Source organism: Protomyctophum bolini, assembly GCF_963924005.1.
Source record: "Protomyctophum bolini genome assembly, chromosome: 22".
Lineage (NCBI taxonomy): Eukaryota > Metazoa > Chordata > Actinopteri > Myctophiformes > Myctophidae > Protomyctophum > Protomyctophum bolini.
The window spans coordinates 10,451,132-10,474,820 of NC_137883.1; the positions used below are offsets into that span (position 1 = coordinate 10,451,132).

Sequence of the window (23,689 nt, forward strand, 5' to 3'; positions counted from 1 at the left end):
CCTGAGTGAATAAAAATGCTCAAAAAAGGACCACCAACATAAGCAACATTCTTTAAGCATTTTGAACTTTAATTATACAAATCTCAATTACAGGATTAAAATAAATTTGAACCCATGCAACATTCATCCATAACTAGACCTTTACTAAACCGTGCAGTCCAAGATCACAACTTCCTGGATCCTCGATCACTTTCGGTTTCACTGACTCCCCTCTCTCTCTCTGTCTACACAACACTAAAACGGTCAAATCCTCAGTGATTCATTTGTAACTTGAGTGTACAAATATAAATATTTAGTCACACTCATTTTTTACGATTTTATCGTTTGTCTAATTAACTTTCTCGACTAGCAGCATTGCTCCCAAAATAACAAGCCTCACTTAAAATAAACTTCTGCATGGACTTTACATCAGCTGTCAGTTCTGCACTTAATTATACTTCATACTACTTCTATCCATACCTTTGCCTTTGTCCATCTGACTTTCCAACATGGTCTCATGAGAAAACATGCACTGGATACACTTAACACCCAGTAGGCCCGTTTTCAACAAAAATACAAATTAAGTGGAGAAAAAAAAGAAATAAAGTGGTTCTACTACAGAAACATTACTTTTTACACGTCCTTAAATCACTTAATAGGTGCGCCGTCAGCGCAGGCTTGAGCCTCGTGAGGTAGGCCTACACTCTCCTGAGTGAGCAGCTCTCCGAGTGAGTGGCCACGCTGAGCAGCCTTCCTGTGTGGACCTATAGCCTACCAACGGTATCCAGAATGCTCGACTTAAAACGCGCTCGCCCTCGTTTGCTTCCGCCGACCGCTCGTTGGGGGGGAAGTTCTTGTATTCTTGAGAATAAGACTAGAAATAAGTTTAGGGTTAGGCATAGTTTTACTGGGGTTAAAACAAGTTTAGGAATAGAGTTAGCCTTTGGCACCATTTTACTGAGATTAAGGTTAGGAATAAGGTTAGGTTTAACCGTTTAATTAAGCATAGTTTACTTATAGGTTACATTTAGGAATACCAGCCTGAGCAGTTGATAACCCGGGGAGACTGTGTTTTGAGGCGAGTTCGTTGGTATTCATACCAACCAGTTGGACAGTAACAAAGTACATTTACTTGAGTACTATACTAAAGTAACACATTTTGAGTATCTGTACTTGTACTTGAGCATTTGTATTTTTGGATGACTTTCAGTCCACCACAATTCATAGACTACTCTTTGCATTTATCTTTCACAGACTTTAAGAACGCTGCTGCAGCCCTCCTCTTTTACTCATCTGATACAGACATTGTATTCTGACTCCACTATATTTCTAGGAAGAAGGCAAGGTACACTATGAATTAACCACTATTTCAAGTATAGTGAGAATTGGAGATCTACAAGCTTTGTCCACGACCGACATGTTCACAGGAGAGCTCCGCCCCGTAGCCAAATCTATGGCGGCTTCACTAATTTATCCTTCACAATGGATCACGGTGTTTTCCAGTGTGTGCGTGTGTGTGTGTGTGTGTGTGTGTGTGTGCGTGTGCGTGCATGTGTGTGTGCAAAGACGACACAAGCAGTTCTGCTGCTGTGATATCGCCTCAATTGTTGAGCGCCACCTCCTGGTGGCAGGAACCCCTTTTGCCGACTCAGGCCACCTCCATCTCCCTGACCACCGGTTCACTCTCCTGTCAGGACAGCAAGTACATCAAGATGAGAACAACCTACTGCACAGCAACATCCCCACAGCTGTACTGTATGTGTGTGATAAGGTTCATAACTGCGGCTAAAGTTCATAATCCATATAATGCAAAACATACAAAAATAAAAAAATATATAAACTATGGATATTTAAATTCCCTTACAGAGATTGTCACATTGACATTGTCGAACCCAGCCATCATTTCAGGATTCTGCACTGTTGGGAGTGTTGGCACAGGGACGCGGTCCTGCTGTGGAATAGTTAAATGTGACATTAAAAAGTATTGAGAAGAGTACAAGCTTGTGAAGAGATTGTGACTACATAACTATACATTGGATCCATTGAAATAAAGGTTATTTTTAACATTTCCTGAAAAGTGACTAGTACTGTATTTTGACATAATTATAATAATACATTTTATTTATAAGGCGCCTTTCAGGGCACTCAAGGTCGCCGTACAGCCGTACAACGTCAGTGTCCATATAAGGATGACTGATATACTCACTGTGAGATCAGGCTCATATATTTCATTGCTGAAACCATCAGCTTTAGACACCGGTGGGATAGCATCCATCTTGGCTCTCTCACGTGTTCGCAGGTAGTAGTACAGTAAGCCACACAGTGTGCCCACCAGCAACAAAACAACAATGACCGATGCTGCAATACCTCCTTTATCGTCTTGGGGTGGCTTGGCTGAGGGAGATCGGGTACTGTTAGATATTATCTAGTAGATATAACTAAATGTGCAAAGAAGAGAACTTCAATGTTTCATATACTGTGGGGTTGACGATAGGTAAGTCAGGCATACAGTGGCTATAAAAAGCATACACTTCCATTAACATGAGATCATGAGAAAGCACCTGGTCTTGACTTTCAAAGTCTTTCGACAGCCACTGTATGGATAGAGAAATGATGAGGATACTGTATTATTGCCTGGTGGGGAATTTGTTTGCTGTTGTCTTACTTGTCAATGGATCCGTTACTTTTCCAGCACAGTCGATACCCATGGTGTATTCAATATCATCCAAAGCCAGAACTCCTGCAGAGCCTTTGATTCCTTCAAGCAAAATCTGATAACATAAAGGAACATACGGTAGGATATAATCAACACTTAAAGCATGCTGTATAATCTAGAACAGTGGTTCACAACTTAACTTTGGTTCCTGGGATCCCCAACAACTGCTGTTATATTAGTTTTCTACCGATATTAGCCGGGCAAACTCATCCTGATTACATAACTAGAATTACAATAACACCAGGTGAACGCAACATCCTGGGACTGCAGGATGGAATACCGGTTGTACACAGGATCAGTGTTTGGGAATCACAGATCTAAGTTGTATACAGAAAGGTATGCAGGATATATTACAAGACCTCGCTGAAGAAATAAAATCTGATTTAAAGCTCGGCTAGTGAGAGTTGCGGGTATCTGGGTTTGAAGCACCTTGGCCCGGTTGGGTTTAAGGAGCAGCACAGCATCGTTTTAAGTCTCTAGTCTTGCTTTCTTTTCAAAGACTATAGATTATTTCAAAAAAGTGGGACATTACATTACTGGTGGTTGAAAAGGTAGTATCCATTACGTCCATTATTGAGAATGAGATCAATATGTCAATGATGTTTAGTTATGTTCAATTTGAGAGACTGGATCATTTGTATTGTACTGTATATCTCACAAGTTTATTTATTCATGTATTCATTCATTCATCTATCATATCCACAGACATTACACTTGTGTTGAGTCTCACCTGGTAATCCTGAGTAGAGATAATGTTAATGTCAAAGCGTTGCCACACTCCTCCCACCTCAGTTAGTGTTAGCAGCGTTACTACTTCAGCTTTAGTACGCTTCTTCACCTTCAACTGGCTGTCAGCTGTATACGCAGATGTGACATATTACAGTATACATTATTATTATGTCTTTCCAACCAATCACCACCACTAAACAATTTAAAACGTGCTCGGACACAGCCAGGGACGCACATAGCTGTCTATAGGGGGGTCGCACCACTCAAACAAATAACCCTACCATGGAATTTGTTGTGTGTATTTGTTGTCAAAAATGACAACTTGTCATGCTTCCCGGAGGATGGATCCAACTGATTTAGGTGACTCCTCTAGTGCCACCACTTTGGTGGGTGGACTGTATTAAACTTAAACATGCTCCCACGAGGAAGAACCCTAACAAATTGAGTGATTACCATGTGCTATCCTGTAACAGCACCCTCAAATCATGACATGTCAACTTTGCACGCAAGATATTGCATGATAATCCAATGGGAAGATTGCAGGATGAACCATACGGAACCATTTGTACACACTCAGAGTTAAATGAACACAGAGGACGCCACATTGTACATTGAGGTCCTAGAGATATAATATTTTATCAAATGGTTGAGAAGCACTGGTGTAGTTGCTTACAAGATGATGGCCTGTGAGCCCAGAATCTGAGGCAGGTGCCCTTGGTTGGGGGAAGGTGTGCACTCAGCAGCAATGCGTTGTCAGTGGCTGGGGTTCGACTGCTGCTGGGAAGGAACAGGAAGTGACCTGCGTGGAAAATGAAAACGTATCAGTCTTGCTTTACACCTTGCATATCTTGGTTGCAAACTATATGGGTCACGACTCACACACACGCACGCAAGCTGACGCACACCCGCATCACATTATGTTGTTTTGTTACCTCTCTCGTTCTGTAGGGTGTGGTCATGAGCAGGGGTAGGGTAATGTGTCTCTGCCACTGGGCTGGTCAGCTCCCAGTCCAATTTGTCCTGATGGTGACTCTGAGTGTTGCTCCAGCCACACAGACCTCGCTCCAGGCTACATTTGGAACCTGACACATTGGATAACACATCAACACATTGGTTGTATTTCAATTTCTTAAACCGTTTTCTTATACTGTTGTGCAAAATGTTTTCATGTTATGTAATGTCATTTATTTCCTGGGGACCCCATAGGAAGAGCAGCTGCTGCAAAAGGTAGTAGTAGCTAAATTAATCAATAAATAACAACAAACAGGAGGGTCTCAAGATAAATGTTTTCATTGTTAGGCACCAAATGGACGATTACAGGTCTGTAACCATGAGAGCATACAAATAGAACCAAATGGACCCTTACAGGTCCATTTGTACGCTCTCAGAGTTATGGGGGTCCGAGGCCTAATGCATACCAAACTGGGGTCCTTGAAACTAAAAGGTTTGAGAACCACTGGTCGAACACACCACAATGACACAGGAATGCTATAACAGTACATTACAGTAAGCCCATTACATCTAATTATCAATGAATTAATAAGTCATCATTCATTTCTATCATTTTTATCCCACAATTTTGTAACTCATTTTTCAATTATGTGTCAATTATGTCAATTATCTAATGTAGTCCTGGGCTCTACACTCTCCCCGCCAACCTGGGGAGATCAACGGACTGACCTCATGCCGCTTCTTTTCACCTGACAGGGGGTAGTTTCCCCGGTTGGACGTAGCACGTGGAAGGAACACGTTATTCCGACCAGTTCCTTTCCCCTCCATCAGGCGCCCCGGCTGGCCAGGGGGAGGCAGTTTAGAGACCAGGATTACTGCATGTTTTTTTGTGAGGGTATACCTACCCTAGGGCACACGGGGAGAACATGCAAACTCCACACAGAAAGGCCCTTTGTGTCATATATCATTAATATTATAATTATATTTCTAAATTCGAATCAAATATTTTGTATTAGTATACTCTCCGCGCATCTATTGGACAATACCTAGGAATTGCATATGCAATGGAGGTCCATCAAGTGGGCTGATCCAGAGAAACACTGGAATTAAAACCGCAAGCTACAGTAATAGGCCATTGTACAAACCTTGATCTTGACATGGGTGACCCGAGAGAACGACGTCATCAATTGCAATGTGAGTGTTGTCACCCCCTGCTCCAGATGCCTCAAATTCCAGCTACAACAACAAAGTAGACCGTCACGTTGTGAACTTGTAGATTGGCTATTTTCAGGCTAAATAGAGTAGGCATACAGAGAAAAAAGGAGGGGAGCCTAGTGTACACGAATCCGCGGAGCATCATAACTGCGCTGTCAATCGGCTCTCATTATGGTTATGGTTGCCAGCTGGTGGATTCTTCTATGGGGGGACTCCAGTCAACAATATCTAAAGTTTAAGTGGTTAAAATATGAGCAAAATGCAGTGTCTGATGCATTTTTACAAAATGTTTCTTGACTAGCATATCAATGTACGTAGGCTCTCAGCTCAAGTAGTATGTATTTACTATATTTTGTTTTGTATCTCTTTCTTTCTATTTAATGTAATACTCCTTTTGCAAACTGATAGTTTACCTTATGTAAAAAATTAAGCATCATTATTTGTATTATTGAAATAGATATTCAATAGATAATAATAATAATAAAATAAATAATAGATATCCACAATTCAGTAAACAAATAATTGAAATGAAATGAAATAATAATGAAATAATAATTAATAATACATTTTCTATGAATTAAGGACAGTGCTCCTGTGACGTCCATTTGTCTGTACCTGCCAGTCCACAAGGGTAGTGGTGATGTTGCCGCTGGCATGGCGCCACTCATCTCCCTGGTCCAGATTATCAGAGAAGACCACGACTCTCTCCCCCTCCACCGGCTTCATGTACACAGTGAGAGAACCTGGCATACATGTAGAAATGCATAGGAAACTAGGGCTGGGCAATATGAATTCAAATCAATAAAAACTATTACAAACACATACGCTAGGGGTGCAACACTTAATCAATCATAATCTCATTGATTGGTTTATAAAACCATCGATTAATAATCTATCTCTAATTTGGCAAATATAGGCAAACATTTAAAAAAGAAATGAGTGAAAATATCCTTGTGAACTTTTGTACGACACCTATGTGCGACTGAGAGTGAAATAGAACAGGTGGTTATTCGATAAAATATGTCAATTTAAAAAATATATATAGCCTACACACGCCTCGTTTACCGTAATTTAAAATGTAAACCAATCCAGTCATTTTGATTGGGGCAGGGCTGAGCATTGATCAGATTGTAAATACCATATTGTCTAAAATAGGTAGGCAGTAGGCCTGTGTGCAGCCCTACTGTCTTACCAGGATAGTCTCCACCATTGTGATACCAGAAATGGACACACTGTGTCATCAAAGATCCACTGCGTACAGGGGACGACAGAGTAGTTGTACTTCCTGACGCAAGGACACTCTTGCCGGTTTCTGCCATCATGTAGAAACCTACAAGTCAAATATAATCACAGGATTAGTATAACTGGATCATATGAGTCTGCAAAATGAAGTCTGGTACTGTACATGTTGCTTAATAACTAACAGCTAACTTGTAACACTGTGTAACTGATAGACTTCAATGATCCAATACAACGAGAGTCAAAAGCAACAGCAGAATAAGCTGTTTGGCATTTGCAGATCTATTCATGGTCACATAACCCACCTAGTCAGCTCAACTCATAATCTAACAAACACAAATGTCCTTTTTTTCTGATGTTAACATACAAAACTAGAGGTCCTTGAATTGAGAACTTTGAGCCTTACATAACTTATGTCTCACCCTTTTGAGTCTCCAGAGTGTGATCTACGCTAGGGCCATTGATTGAGGTTTCCCCGTTTCTGAGGAGCCAGTCGATGGCACCAGTGCTTTTGTAGCCACAATGCTGGCCTTCGAACGAACACATCCTGGCCACCGAGCAGGTACGCTCTTGGAAAGCCACGTCGTCGATGGCCACCCGTCCATCAAAGCCGAAGCGAACAGCCTCGAACACCAGCTGTTCAGAGTTTAGTGTGTGTAGAGTGAGAGTAACAATGTATAGAGCAAATGTGAAACTAATGTTAACTACATTAACACTGACGTTTGACCAAAAAAAAGACAAAAAAAGAGAAGCTAACATAGATCTACAAGCTTAAAACATGTTGGGATTCAAGAAGGTGTGAGCTTGCAGATCTGCCATTTCTGCAAATTCGTCATAAAACTACAGTAAGTAAAGGTTGAAGCGAGTCGCAAGAAGAGCTCACAGATCAGGAAGGGAGTTTATTATCTTGTTTTACTCAGCATCATAGTAGTTGCCCATGGCAGACGTCTGTCCTCAGCTCACCAAAAATCTAAAGTTTAAAGTAAACTGTTGTGTACAAGTACAAGTCTTTGTTTAGAATGATCACAGAGGTTTTGTTGAGGGGGGATTAACAAAATAACTAATTCTGGATATGGGAAGTAAATTTGTCAGGTTTAGCTTGGTTTTAGATAAATTAAGAAAATAAGTTTGTAGCAAACAAACGCTTATGATATTAACATGTTTTGCAAGATAATCTTTAGCCTGGCATTAACAGACTGATCGCGTGGATCACTCAAAGCCTGTTATATAGTCCCCTGCAAGCCATCTACAAGCTCACAACGGACAACGCGCCATGTTGCGAGCTTGTAGATCGCTATTTTTGCTTCATTTTAAGAGGTTTTCTTTGATGACATAGGGGTAGTTGAGTTTTTAAAGAAAAACAAAAAGGAAAACATGAAACTTCATGGGGTGTGTAAAGTTTGAGGTTATGTTAGGAGTTAGGTGCTGGGTTTGAACTCATACTGTACCTGGAACCTGGAGTGCTGGTCGGGTACTGTGCAGTGGCCCTCATGCCATACATTTCCATGGGCACCAGTTCGGGTCCAGAGCAGATCTTCATCTCCTGAGCTATCCAGCAATTTAACATTAAGCACACCTGCGTGGAGAACAGCAGTGTCAAGTATGAAGGAAGCAATGGGGAGAAAGATGTGTGAAACTGAGAAAATAGTCATAGATGCAGGACAGTCTGACCTTGTTTTGCGGTAGTATAAAATGTAAAGGTTTCATGACATTAATCTTCCTTTATTTTTGGATTTATGACCTCAATTACACCCAAACAACCTGAACTTTGAACATTCAGTGGACTTTCTGTGTGCTGGGGTTTTCTCTGTGTGTTCTGAAGCCTTTTGAGCTGCAATAAAAAACAGGAGAAATCCCTCAACAGTGACATCTGCTGACAAATTGTTATGTCATATATGGGATGTGTGGACTGTTACATCATCACAGTCCACAGTCAAATAAGAGCTAGTTTGAGCCAAATTATTCAGACCACAGAAGATCTACTGAAAGTTCAGGTTTTTCCTTTTTCGGGTGGCCATGGTAAGAAAAATAAATTATCTCGTCCGGACAAGATATGATCTCATCCGGACGCAATTATCTTGTCCGGACAAGATGTTATCTCATCCGGACAAGATAATATCTCGTCCGGACAAGATATTATCTCTTCCTTGAACTTAATTGGAATAATACCAGTAAGACGCGCAAACGCGGGAAGCGAACGCAGCTCGTACATATTCACCATGACTCATGCGTTCGTGTGTCTGTGCCCTTTGTGCCCATATATGGAGCTGAGTGATTTGTTTGTGATTAATGCAACACACTCCATATTTGGACGTAGTTCCATATATGGGCACAAAGGGGACACACACACACACACACAGACACACAGACATGATCGGCTAGGTCTCATAGTAAGTGTTCACTGCATTCGCAATCACTGCGTTCGCAAAAACAAATACAAATCACACCTGTGTGAGGGGCGCTAATATATTAAAGTCTAACTCATGTTGATTAGGTGATGTAATGGTGATATAAAACAAACGGTGCAAACACAAACATTAAACGCCATTAACAATAAAGAGACAATATGACATAATGAGGCACATTATGACGTACATTTTCCATTCATTGTCAACGGCGTTTACAGACAAACGTGTGAAAGATCGTATCATCGTACATCCTCTTGACATAAAATAGACACTAGACCCATTTGCTTAGGCTCAAGTTTAGACGGTATCCAATAGCTGGATATAGGAGGGTCTAGCACCCCTAAAAAAAAGAAAATACAAATAATTAATAATATATTTAATTTTCCTCTCCTTTCCCTCTCCACCCCCTGATGGCCCGGTGGGCCGCGGCCCCCACTTTGAAAACCACTGCTCTAAGTTGGTGGTTCCCAAACTTTTTCATGTCAAGGACCCCCAAATTGACAGTAATGAGCCTGCGGACCCCCATTTGAAAAGATATGCCAGGGATATAGCAGTGATTCTCAACCAGTTACATTTCAAGGACACCCAGTTTGACATGCGTTAGGCTACGGACCCCCATTTAATGGCATTTCTATCTCTGAGACCCAATTTACATTGTAAAATCAATGTTAATTTAACTCTGAGAGTGTACACATGGAACCAAACGGTTCCATTTGTACACTCTGAGTTACAGACCCATAATGGTCCATTTGGTTACAAACTATCATTTAGCTGGGGACCCCCTGGAACTCCCCCATGGACCCCTGGGGGTCCCCGGACCCCACTTTGGGAACCACTGCTCCAGCTCACCCGTCTGCGGCCCATAGAGTTTGTAATAGAAGGTGAGACAGCGTTCTTTAGGGCTCCCTGCTTGTGGAAACGACAGCAGGCGGCCGATGGCACCACGCAGTTCTGGATCCCAAACGTCTACAACTAGACTTTTACCTGGATGTGGAACGAGAGGGAAGGGCATGAGGGTCAGCATTGGTATAGTAGTTTGGATGAATCCTAACGGTTGGTTGGTTGGTAGCTACGTAGTAAGACAGGCAGGCAGGCAGACAAGACAGGCGTTTATCGTACCGACTCCAATGGTGTGATCCATCCCAGGAAGAACAGTCCAGTCAAAGTTATCAGTCTTATCCTGGTACCAGCCACAAAGGCCATCTTCAAAGTTACATGCCAGCTCTGTCCAGAAGAGAATCATTTAAGTCAGATAATGTATTGTAGAAATGGGACCAAATGTACCCAAACTCAAAAAAGGTTTGAATTGTATGCTGAAGCAGTTATGAAACATTATTACGGTATGTACCATGTAAAACCACATTTCAGGCTACTGTACCTGTTGGAGAATGTGGCAGATAGTCGGCGTGGCAGTTATGGTAGCGCACGTTGCTCACTTTGAGCCGAGCGCAGTGGCACAGCTTTTTAGCACGAGCTTCAAACGCCAGCTAGGGAAGGGAAAGCCCAACACAGATTGATTAAAGTTTGTTCAGGCCACGAGTAATTACAGTACAGGTGTCGACATGCCAACACCATCACGCAATGACGTCGGAATCAGGCGAGGAGTGTCCACTGAGACACATGTTAAGGAATCTGAATTGAATGGCATTGTTTGGTTTTTCATGCGTGCGTTTGAAGAACTGATCAACCCTTGGCCCAATTAAAGTGTACCTGAAAACGATATTTTCTGGCTCCTAAGGGGACCTCAGCCGACATCCATGCTTCTGGATCTTGACCCGTCTTTCCACTGTACTCCCAAAGCTTAGGCTGGATGCCCAGCCGGCTGTCTATCACCCTGAGGGACACCTCACCTACAGGACCCAAAGTACAAAGTTACCAAGAATATCAACACGCATGGATCAGGGGTGCAGCAGTTTCTCAAAATAAATCGATTTAATCGATTATAAAAACAATTATCAATAATTTAATTTATGGTAAGTAGTGTGTACCAATGTGTATTGGATTTCCAGTCAGAGCATAGGAGAAACTGACGGTGCATGCTGGACCAGAGGGACCCAGGAGAGGAGTCAGTGTCTGGGCCTCTGTTAGCTGCTGGCCTGGGGCACCGGTTACATACAGGTACTCATCTGAGAGAGACACGGAGAGAAAGTACTGATATAACGTTTAAGAGACACAGGTATCTCCTATCTATATCTATAATAAAAAACAATTAAGTTGTTAACACACACGTGTGTGCACACACAAATGAGGAGTGTGAGCGACCGAGAGAGAGAGAGAGAGAGAGAGAGAGAGGAGTAATGCTAAAGATATGTATCTAGAATATATCTGTAACGCGCGCACACACACACACACAATTGTACCGTCGTCAGTTTCATTGTACTTCTCGTGCAGCACCCATTGTTGACTTCCTACACTTGCATCAGTCCAACCAGCACTCCCCCGAGCAGTGGAGAAATCACCTGAGGAGCAAACCAATGTCATTCTACAAAATACAAATAACACAGAAAATAAATTAATCATTCATTCACAACACTAACTACCGTATGTACAGTAACTTGCAACAAAAACTAAAATAAATATTAATTGGAAATGGAAATGGTTTGAAACAGATATTTTCCAACACAAACACAAATAATACATGAACAAGATAAAATACAAATCATGGGGTTAATGCCTATACTCTAAATAACACACAGTCATAATCTGTAACTCTGAGAGCGTACAGATGGAACCAAATGGACTCTCAGAGTTGGGATTCTACAATGTAGATTGTAGGCACAGAGATAGAAAAGTTTATCAAATCAAATGGGGGTCCCTGCATGGCCACTTGCATATCAAACTGAAATGACAATAATAACTGTCTTATAACTGACTTTATAGACCGCACAAAGTGATCAGAGCCACACTGTAATTAGACCCTGTCTTAATGTTAAAGAGAGCTCCAGGAGGACTATGGAGGACTGGATGGTATGTCAACCACCATGGCCACAGTTCCATTCCATCTGGAGGCCTATGTTGCATGTCTTTCAGCCTATCTGAATTCACTCGACACTGTCCTGTCAAAATTAAAAGGAAAAAAAAAATCCTGGAGATATTGTCGGGAAGAAACGGCTTTTCCCCATATTTATTTCTTATATGAATGCCCTCTCTCGTCACACAAAAGTAGCAAAAATAGCTTGTAGATCTGCTGTTTTAGTAACAATTCTGTTTTATACAGTATGAATTTAAAATGGAACATGCTTATATAACGAATTATTCAATCAGCGTAACTGACCGCAGCTGGCTTCATCCTCTGCATTCTCACAGTCAGGGTTGAAATTACACATCAGCTCAGGCTCATCAGTGCAGGGATGTCCGGGGGGGTCCGGGAAGGTTGAATTAGGCTGAGTGGCTGTTAAAAGAAGAGAGTGAGAAGAGAGTGTTTACCGGTCCCCTGCAAGGGGAGAAATTACTTTTCTGCATGCAGCCAGCAGATGGATGCTGGGATGGCTCAGATGAGCACATGGGATGCTGGTAGGAGTCAAGTGTCGTGCTTGGGGACACTGCCACACATAGACTGGGCGAGCCACTGCAGGTCGAAGCAGCGACCTTCCAATTCCCAGACGGCCGCCCTCAAGACAGAGATCATCTTACTGTGAAATCCTCAATGTTCAATCCTCAATGTTCTCTGAGAGTGTACAAATAAAACTCTGAGAGTATACAAGTGAAACCAAATGGACCTGTGAGGGTCCATTTGGTTTGATTTATATACTCTCAGATATATAAATGGATAAAGTAACACAGAGGAGTTTACTGTGTACAGAGGACATACTGTTTCAGATGTTAACTGTTTTTCAAAGTCTTATCCAGCAGAAGAATGCTTGTATTTTCTTGTGAGTGTAGTGGTGATCTTAAAGGCTGATACCGTTTATTGCCACGCGGCATTCAGGAGACATCATAATGCTGTCGATTGCAATCCCTCCATACGCGAAATCCCTCATTGCTGCCATGAATATAATCTATAAGGAAATCATTGACAGAGAAACACTTGAGAGAAGAACGGTGGATACGGTGCGAATGAACTTAATGCCACTTCATACGTGCCGTTACAAAGGTCATCTCACAGGCAAGAAACCAAAGACTGCAGTCCCGTCCCCTACCAGGGCCCAGGAAATTATTCCCTGTTGATTTTCCTCATAGACTTTTCAAAAAGTATTTATTTAAAGACCTTTTTGGCCTCGTACAAAGCCAACTCGAGTTGTGACAAATCATGACAACAAACACAATTCTTTGGGCCAAACAAAGAATTAGAAAGAAGAAAAAAACGGCAGGTTACAACACTTTTTTTGTTGTTTTTCTTCTTTGTAATTATTTTTTTGGTCCAAAATATTGTGTTTGTCGTCATGATTTGTCACGACTCGAGTTTGCTTTGTCCGCGGCGTAACCGTCTTTAAATAAATACCTTTTGAAATGTCTATGGGAATAATGCATTGGGAATCATTTCCTGGGCCTGGCGTCGTCATGAAAGCGGGCGGGACTACGACGCTCTATAGCTTTACATAAAACAAACTAGGCATGTAATGCTAAGTTCCTATAATTTCACCATCTATCAACACAATGAGAGAATATAAGAATATCCAGATCATAGGTTTAACTATCTAAAATATTATCTCCACACTATAGTATACTATAGTATAGATAGTTGTAGAATTCTGTACTAAATCTACAGTATAGTAAAGTTTGTTGTAGAACTCTGTACTAAATCTACAGTTATTCTGACAAAAAACATATACATGTATCTCTTATGGGCATCCCCGCTGGCACAAGATATTTTCAAATTGCGCGGCCTAAAACGCATCAATTTGCGGGCCCTTGACATAAAAATGTTTGAGAAGCACTGATCTTGTGTACACTAAACAATTGACATATTAGCATTTATTTATTTACATCTTTATGATACTGTACATCTTGCAAACTTAGACATCTGATCAATTACTCACGTGAAAATGGGAGTCAGAGACAATCTCCACTTCTGCCTTCACCCAAAGGTCCCCCAAAGCACCACCCCTCTCCCACACAGGGTAGATCTTAGTATCTGCCACAAGTACAGTTAGACCCCCGGACCTTGGGCCAAACTGATGTGTGTACATCACCATCTACAGGAGTACAAATATCTTCAACATGTGGTTCATGTTACAAATGGGATCATCAATGTATCCGACATGATGTGCGTTAATTATGTAAAACACGTCTCAATTCTCAGGGATAAATCCTCATGATTCAATTACATTTTTAGAGTATTGGACTCTTTAATCAGAAGGGCTTTTTCTCAGGCCATGAGAACGATCAGATGAGTGTAGGGGTGCAACATCAGTTGATCAGACTAATCTATTTAGTTGATTATTGACACGTACAAACAAATCATGTCAATTCTTGATAGCTATAAAATAATAACACCTATGTGAAGTGATGGGCGCTCTTATCAATTCATCACACATCATCTCATTCTGGCCAATCACAATTTGCGTCCTCACTTTTCCTTCTTCACTTTTATCTTCAAACCCGGAAAGCTGGGCATAGGAGGAGCTGGCGCCCCTCAAAAATGTACCCCGTCTTTATCCTCAATTTAGTTAATATGCCAATGTATTCCTCCCCACACATTTCTTTTTTTTTTAAGATTTGTTTTTGGCTTTTCTGACTTTATTGATAGTATCAAGTGAAGACAGGAAGACAGGAAGGAGGGAGGAGAGAGAGAGGGAGGGGGAGACAGGGAGGGGGAGACATGCAGCAACGGTAGTCGTGAATGGGACTCGAACACGCAACACGCTGTCAGGGAAGAGCCTATATGTGGCATGCGCCTGGACCACTAGGCCAGCGGGCACCCCCCCCCCCCCCCCAAACACATGTGTGTTGTCACTGCCGTTATATCCTTCTGGCTCACCTGCCTGTGAGGAGCCCCCACCATGAGGACGTAGAGCCTACTACTCCTCCTGCCCAACACTCCCCGCTGACAGGTCGCCGCAGCCCGTTGGAATACTGTACATGCAGTGACCAATATCACGTCCCCGCCTGGCTTCCCTCCCCAGAACGCGGGCCAATTGTGTTGGCATAGACGCCCGACAAAGCCGATTGCAGTAAGTATACCATTTTCTTTTTATATATATATAAAAAGAAAATTGCTTCAAGGGGCATGACACCCTAGGGCTGTTCCACTTCAAGTGAAAGCAGATAAAAACATGGCAGACTATTAATAATCAATTAATAATGAGCGTGTTATATCTTCATAGGTGTGTCCAGAGCCAAAGGTTGCATGCCAATGTACAAGTGTAATATTTTAATAATGTATTGATACACCTAAAATCAAACACACCCATCATTAAATTGATTTGCTGCAGCTGTGTTGCTTAAATCACAGCGCACTATTAGTGCTAGTACAAAGCATTATAGTACTGTGTACTATAGTGCACACTGCACAGTGATGGCAGCCTGCCATGTTTTTACCCTGCTGTAGTTTTTCACCTGAAGTGGAAAACAAACTACAAAATCAGCCTAGGGTGACTTTCAAGATGTTTCAATTTTTCAGCATAGTAATCGGTAGAATAATCGCTAAAACAATAAATAATAGATAGTTGCAGCTAGATTACTGCAATGACAAAAGGCAGGTGTGGGTGGGCGGGGTTACCTTGCAGGGATGTGTGCTATTGGTAGGCTCAAGGAGAGGACTCTGAAAAGATGCCCAATCAAAACCCAACAGACCCCCATCAGGCACGGTGACATAAAGGAAGTGACCTGTAGTGGAACAAAATGTACAGTACAGTACTATAAGAATGCATACTTACGTCTACCAACTCAAGAATGTGGAGAGAATTCTGTTGGAAGAACCTAATGAGATTAATTTTTAACACCTAAAATTAAGTCAAGACAAGTGTGGCCACAAGGAGGCAGGCCACGCTCATATATTCTGGACTTGTCCTAAAATTCAGAAATACTGGCAGGATATCCACTCCACCTTGGAGACCATTCTGAGTTTTAAGATACCTCAGACTTGTTCCTTTTTATTGCTGGGAAATATCCCTGAAGAGTTTCTAATACATGATAAATATTTAATCAAGATCCTCTTAGCAACAAGTAAGAAAGCGATCACACAACGCTGGTACCAACAGGACCCACCAACGAAAGAACAATGGATGGACATTACTGAGGAACTGTATGTTATGGAAAAAATAACATTCATACTTAAGACTACATAAAAAGTGGGAAAAGTGGGATCTCTTCTTTCAGCCTAGCGATAATGTATGAGGATTACAATGAATGTATCTTGTAATATGCAGCCTTGTTTTTGTTTGTTTTTCTCCCTTTTCTTTTTTCCTATTGTCTTTTTTGTTGTCTGTCTTTTCATCAATAAAAATTAAGTAAAAAAAATAAAAATAAATGCATACAAATTAAAATACTAAATATCGCTGTAACGCACACACAAAAACGTTGGCATGTTTTGCTCATATTTTAAGTGAAAATTGATCCGCCAGACACTACAGTACATTATCATGCTTATTAGACGGCTAGTTACCTACGAATTAAATCAATGGCAACGTGAATGATTGATTTAAAAATAAACTGTGAGCTTACAAGCTTCTGTTGCCATAGCAGGGTAAACAAAGTTGTATGCTATACACTATACAGAACAGACTTGCCAGAACACCTTAATCAACCAATCAGAATCGAGTACTCAACAACATTGTTTTAAAAAGTGATAAATGTGTAACAAGAAATGCTAAATGTAGATTAAAAAGCACTGTTTGTCAACCATGGGATCTAAATGTAGTGTTATGGGTCTGTAATTCCAAATGTACAGTACACCCTCAGAGTTAAATGAACACTGAGGCTTTTAACCACTTATACCACTTAAAATCTATGTTGTGGGGAAAATCAGCTATTTTCAGGAAAGACATTTAATGTAGAGTGAAAACAGAAAAGTATAATATAACCCAGGTATGGGGTTGAAGTGGTTAAAGTGTAGTTTGGGGACCCAGAGATAACCAATTGTATCAAATTGGGGTCCATGGCCTAATCATGCATATCAAACTGGGAGTCTTTGAAATAAAAAGGGTTTAGAATCACTGGATTATGGTGAGATTTCAGCATCATCATCATTTCTGAATTGCCACCGACCTGAAGCACTGTTTTGGGAATGGTCCCTTCCTGGTCCTTTCAGGGGATCGGTGGTAGAGATGTTTTCCTGACTGGTCCGCTGCCATTTTAGACTGGAAAAAGACCGCAGGTCCCAATCGCACAAGCCTGTCTCAAAGTTACATCCCCAATAGTCTGAAGGCACAAGAAAGCATATCTCAAGCAAGCAGTCTGGATCCCAGGCTACCTTTAAGCGTACAGGATATCTCCCTGACATCTTACCACTGCATGCCTCCTCGTCGCTCCGGTCGCCACAGTCATCGCTGCCATCACAGACCAGGCGCATGGCCACGCAGCCCTCACGCTTACATTCATGCATCCCTTCTGGACACTCATTTCCTGGAAGTGGTACTGATGACAGGGAGAGACCAGACCAACATACATTATCAGAAGCACTAGACAACATAGAGAAGACATGGTGAATGACGATGAGGAAGACTGGGATATTTGTTTTAAAAAACAAGATTAATACACTCAGTAGAGTGCACACAATGTCAAATAAATGTAGCTCATAGAATAGAGTATACAAATGTTTCTCTGGATAAGAGCACCTGCTAAAAGCCCCAAGAGGCCGTGGTTTGCCATAGATTTTGGCGAGGCACCACCACGCGGAGCAGAGTGCCTCCGAGGATCACACCCTCTTAGTGCGTATTGCTTTTATAAAATGGTTGAACAGAGAAGAGAGGTCGCACAGCTCGTAGTCACGATGCAAATATACTTTTATTTACCAACGTTGTTTAATATGAGTACCAACGTTTTACAAAAAAAAATCTTCTTCAGGGTATATGTTATAGGCCATTATGGTATATGTTATACCCTGTAATATCAGGGTATATGTTAAACCAATATACCCTGAAGAAGGGTATATTATGGAAACCTGCATTGACTACTTACTGGGCAGGGCACAATCCAAGAACTCCATGTGGTCAACAGCGACATCACCTTTATTCCCTTGCGAGCGCTGGGAATGGAGGTGGATGCGGAAGGTCGAGGGAATGCGGCCAAGGAAAACGGTGGCCTCCCTCCAGCCACGCACGCTAGTTATCTCTGGACGCCATGTAATAGTCTTGTGGGAGCCTGGACGCACCACCGAGGCCCACAGAGGTGTGGAACCCAGCGGCAGCCCTTTTTTACCTATGACGGGCAGAGAGAAACACTTTGTCAGGCAGGATTTGTCACTGCAAGTCAAATGATCAGTTTTGTGAAAAACAAACAAAATGATACACACACACAAAGAGAGGTTGAGAACATCTGTACTAGTTTATGTTGAACAACATACAGTAGCAGGCCTACCTGAATCCCAGAGGAAGTATTTCAGGCGAAGGCGGCATGTTGGTGCAGAGTCCCGCATTTCTGGGGACACCAAGACTGTAGACATCTGAACATCCGACGTCACCGCATTCACTCCCATATAAAAGCCTGTAAAACGTGTTATTGTACATAGTATAGTTCAGTGGTTCTCACAGTGTGGTCCGGAGACCTCCAGGGGTCCTTGAGGGGGTTCCAGCTAAATGAGTTAATATAGCATCACAATCACTTTAAGCTGTTTAACCCTATTTTATGATTCAGAAGTTGGTCAAAAATCTACACGCTCATAGTGCATTGAACAGCATTCCGCAAGTTGTGAACATTTTATCACAAATCTTCACCTATGGGTATCCCTGGCTGGCACACAATATTTTCAAATTAAAGGATTGTGTATTATTATCCATCGCATAAACAGCACTATACCTGAGCTTGTCCCAGTGGTGAAGTCAGAAGAAGGTCCAATGTTTGCATGACAGGGAAGGGGGTTTCCTCTGCTATACTTCTGCCATTGATATGTGGGATCCGTAGATGGGACAGTCCAGCCACAGTCTCCGGGGGACTCAAAATCACACATGAAGCCCCTTGATGTATAGCCTGAGGTTTTGGGGTGGAGCCACAACAACAATTAGACATGGTCTACTACTGTTATAGTACTGTAGCTCAGCAGCAATAGTAGCTTGTTTGAAATGGAGGTTTGTCACTCAGGGCCCTTGACACTGCTTAACCCATTCAATCCGGGAAAGCCGTGTCATTTTAGATTTTACAGCTATACAGAATATAGAACATTGTTGGCTATTCAAAAATAGCAGATTTTGGTATGCCAGCTTTACAGTGTGTCATGCGTTCGAGTCCCGACCTCCCCCCTTCCCCCTACCCCCCGTCTACCTACCGTCACCTGTCAAATAAAGGCAAAAAAGCCCCCAAAAATATGATAGAAATAAATAGCAGATAAACAGGTTCATAGCACATGACTTGAGATTGTAGATCTGCTATTCCTATGCCTGCACATGACCCTAGTAGTATGTCGCAGGGAATTACCCCCAATTTTAACTTAAATCTTATGGTGTCCCTGGCACATATTTTGAGCTGGGGGGGGGCACTAAATACATAATTTTGGGGGTCCTTATTTTAGCACCACTGATATAGCAAGATACGTTCTTCAGAAAACAGGATTTAGAAGACATTCTGTAGAATCGGCCTCAGGTGTTAATGGCTTTAATGTTTCATGTTTTAATTGATTCAAATCATGACTCATGATTTGTGGCTTTTCTCTTCTTTTTTTTTTTACTTTCGTACGACAAAGTATGAACTGGTGTGGGATCATTTTTATAACATGAATCAAAAATGAGGGGGTAAAAAACACAGCCTATATATAATTCAGTACCATTAGGTACTCTCTGTATCAAATGAAACCTTCATACCGAGCATAGTACTTTCTGGCCTTGAGGTGATCCAAAACATCCCACAACAATGAAGCTTTAAGAGTCTCACCACACATGTCTTCATCGCTGCAGTCTTCACAGTCGCATATAAAGTCACACTTCCCTTCTGGAGCCTGGCACTCATGTCCTTGTGTCCTGATAACTGTATAATAAAAGAGTCTCATCATAAAAGGTATTGGAAATGTTATTGCTTTTGTACTTGTTTAGAGCTTCATGTATGTCCTTTTTGTAAATTCATTGTTTACTTGGTAGATATCTGGGGTCGCAAATTAGCCTCGGCTATAAACACCCATAAACAATGCAACGGTTTCACGATTTTATAACTTTCCCCATTTCCTGTCAGTCTATTGTCCTATCAAAAAAGGCATAAACGCCCCAAAAACTTAAAAATAAAATAACGTTTAATATTACACAAGTTTAAATATTGAAGAAGAATCCACTTTGTATAACAGTTTTAGGATCAGAAAACACAAATTTGTCGTTAAACCAGCTGACAACGTGTGCGTGCGATAACAGATCTTTGATTCTAATTAATTCTATTTTATCCAAATATTTTCAATGTATGACACATTTGAAAGCTTACAATTTGCACTTAAATAATCTGTAAAAAAAAAAAACCATCTACAACCGTACTTTACTTGCATCTATCAGACCATGTCACGCATCTAATTCAAAAATTGCTGCTGTCGGGCAGAAACCAATCAATATTTCAACCAAAATAAAATTTGCGACATCAACACCCTACTCTTTTGCAGAATTTTGCAAAATCTGCAAAAATTGCGAGAATAGCCGATGTGTAACTTCCAAACACCTCACAATGTGTCCTGTTTTAAGCTTGTACAGTAAATCTGATATTTTACTTTTGCCTCTAAATATATGTACCAATGAACTTATGGCATCCATGTGACTAAATAACTACATTGGGACACGTCATTTTTCTAAGTAACGGTTTTCTACATACAAGGTTTCTGCCCGACAGCAACAATATAATAAAAGTAAAAGATTACAGCTTGATTAAAGTTCCCTTGATGGCTCAAAGCGCTAACCCTTATCAGAACTCATTACCCTCAATGATTTATGTAACAGCTAATGTGAACAGGCTCAAAGTCCAGCTGGCAGGCAATGAGTTTAACACCAGTGAAAAACGTTATTTATCCAACCAAAGGTCTCTGACTAAGAGTCAAGATCCAAGATTCTGTTCTTTATTGTGACAGTAATTACAGGATGTCAGAGGACATAAAAAAAAAGAACAGCTTTGATAGCGCTGATACCACGCTAGGTCTATTATGGGTCTGACAGGAACTACACATACTGTAGAAGTAAGAATTTATGACTTAACATGAGCTTCCTTCTCTTCCAAGGCAGAGAAAGTGTCTTTACATGATAGCAATTATAGGTCCTATAAGTGATATTTGATCAAATAAGTGATAAATAGCTCTATATTTAGGTAGTAATAACAGCTATAATGTTACAGGGTCCACATCTCTCCAGCTCTTTAGTACTACACATGCAATGCAATTTCAGGTCGGGATACCAGTTTCACTGAACAAACTTCACTTTCCCATACTTTGATAGCATGACAGAACACTGATTGAAGACATTTCTGATTAACGTATGGTTCTTAAACATGCTCTTTCCAGTGTAGACTTTATTAGGATCGATGTTAGTTTAATATATAAAACAGACATTCTAAACACATACTATGTAGATGTGATTGCACACGTGTCACAGCCGGACACAATGTGAGCTTGTAAATTAAAAAAATATAGAAATGTTTTGTAGTTAAGCAGTTTAAAGGGCCATCGGCCTGCTTACCCGATTGAAGTGTGAACAACAGGATTAGGGATAGGTTTCTCCAATGCAACTCCATCTCCATGCTTCTCTTCCCTTGGACCAATGAAGGTCTATACACTACGAGTCACCTCCGTTACTCTGAAGTCCTCCCTGGTTCCCTCTGACCAACTCTCCCTTTCTAGAAGATAACAGCTGGACTTTACATCTACCAGACATGAATCTGCAACAGCCTTCAGTCATAAAGCCATCTCTAGGAACCAGGCCACATATTGTGCAACGCACAGAAAAAGGTGACACGCTGTGAATTTTTGTAACATGTCAACTGCAAACCACTTAGAACAGTGGTTCCCAAAGTGGGGTCCGGGGACCCCCAGGGGTACTTGAGGGAGTTCCAGAGGATCCTGGAATAGTTTGGAACCAAATGGACTCTTATGGGTCTGTAACTCCGAGTGTACAAATGGAACCAAACGGACCCATTAGGACCCATTTAGGGTACACTCAGAGAAAAATTAACGAGTCTCAGAAATAGAAATGCCATTAAATGGAGGTCCGTAGCCTAATACATGTCAAACTGTGGGTCCTTAAAATGTAACAGGTTGAGAATCACTGCTAGAGCCGTAAAAATATTCTTATGGGGGTCCCTGGCATATCTTTTCAAATGGGGGTCCGCGGGCTCATTACTGTCAATTTGGGGGTCCTTGACATGAAAACGTTTGGGGACCACCGACTTAGAAAATAACGTCTCCTCCAAACTAAGTTCTAGGACATTATGTATGCCATAACTGCTGAAAGCATGTGACAACATGCATTCAATCATCATCGCCATTAATAAAATACAATACGTGAATAAGTGAATCTACTGAATTGCACGTGCCTCTATGAACTGTTAGATAAGGACCAACCAACACTGGCATACAGGCTTTCAAGTAGTAAGTGGCCAAGCAACCAAGTAACATGATGAATCTGACATCAAGTTTGGTCTTTGGACAAATTCATGATTTTGCCCATATGTTGTCTTTTGAGTTTACAGAGTTCATTACCCGACATGGCCTCAACGCTGCGTGCAATAAATAGGGCGTGTCCGACGTTATGAGTGACAGCCTGTCACCACGTGTCAATGTGTGTGTCTGCTTACTCTGCTAATGAGTCGACTGAGAAACTATGTAGTTAAATGAATAAGTTATCTTGAAACAAGCAAATTGTATCACTATTTGCTACTTCCGTAACACTGGTGTAGTGTGTTCCTAGTTCACTCCAAGCAAGCGTTCCGCTGTGCTTGTGTGAGAGGATCAAAGCCAGCAGGTGCACTCGGCTGGGGAGAAGTACAGACACTCACCACTTCTCTGTAGCACAGCAGCTGGATTATACACAATTTGTACATTTTCAGCAATAAATAGACCATTCAGAAACTGATAGTTTAGCATTAGTATTTTTTAGCTAACATCAGGTGTATATGCCTATTTCAGAGCACACAGATGAGCTTTTCTTAACTATGACGCTTAGCTTCTTGCAGGCTCAGCTTTGCTTGGCATTTAATACCTTAACTCGCTGAAATGATGTGTCTGACATGTGTGCTAAATGCATTATGGAATCTTGCACACTCACCCACATTGATGGTTTAGGGGGCTCACAATTCTTGGGAATCTCAGCACTGAAGTATTTAATTAGTGCCTGCGTGGAACTCGGAGAAGACACTGCACTCACTGGGTAGTTGAGTGAGCACATTGAAACAAACTTAGATG

The 23,689-nt window shown here is 41.4% G+C and overlaps 1 protein-coding gene across 1 annotated transcript; it reads right to left on the reverse strand.

Annotated features, from left to right (window-relative positions):
- Positions 1–189: 189 nt before the first annotated feature.
- mamdc4 (MAM domain containing 4) lies at positions 190–23,651 on the reverse strand. The gene is made up of 30 exons (XM_080755525.1): positions 23,553–23,651; positions 21,969–22,125; positions 20,203–20,295; positions 19,135–19,305; positions 18,697–18,822; positions 18,298–18,537; positions 17,626–17,754; positions 17,386–17,538; positions 15,899–16,005; positions 14,217–14,372; positions 13,142–13,235; positions 12,512–12,628; positions 11,598–11,696; positions 11,226–11,363; positions 10,948–11,087; positions 10,616–10,724; positions 10,357–10,461; positions 10,087–10,221; positions 8,278–8,405; positions 7,252–7,465; positions 6,783–6,920; positions 6,206–6,333; positions 5,521–5,611; positions 4,357–4,506; positions 4,098–4,223; positions 3,426–3,550; positions 2,645–2,750; positions 2,186–2,373; positions 1,844–1,930; positions 190–1,666 (listed from the first exon to the last, which is right to left on the reverse strand). The coding sequence occupies exons 2-30, from the start codon at positions 22,027–22,029 to the stop codon at positions 1,628–1,630; spliced, it is 3,693 nt and encodes a 1,230-aa protein (XP_080611651.1). The 5' UTR covers positions 22,030–22,125; positions 23,553–23,651; the 3' UTR covers positions 190–1,627.
- Between the last annotated feature and the right edge of the window lie 38 nt (positions 23,652–23,689).

Coding starts and splice junctions, on each gene's coding strand:
- mamdc4 (XM_080755525.1), bottom strand. CDS start 22,029: ATGGAGATGGAGTTGCATTGGAGAAACCTATCCCTAATCCTGTTGTTC. Junction 20,296..21,968: donor GTTGTTCACACTTCAATCGG/GTAAGCAGGCCG, acceptor TTTATTATACAG/TTATCAGGACACAAGGACAT. Junction 10,462..10,615: donor TCTGCCACATTCTCCAACAG/GTACAGTAGCCT, acceptor TCTTCTGGACAG/AGCTGGCATGTAACTTTGAA.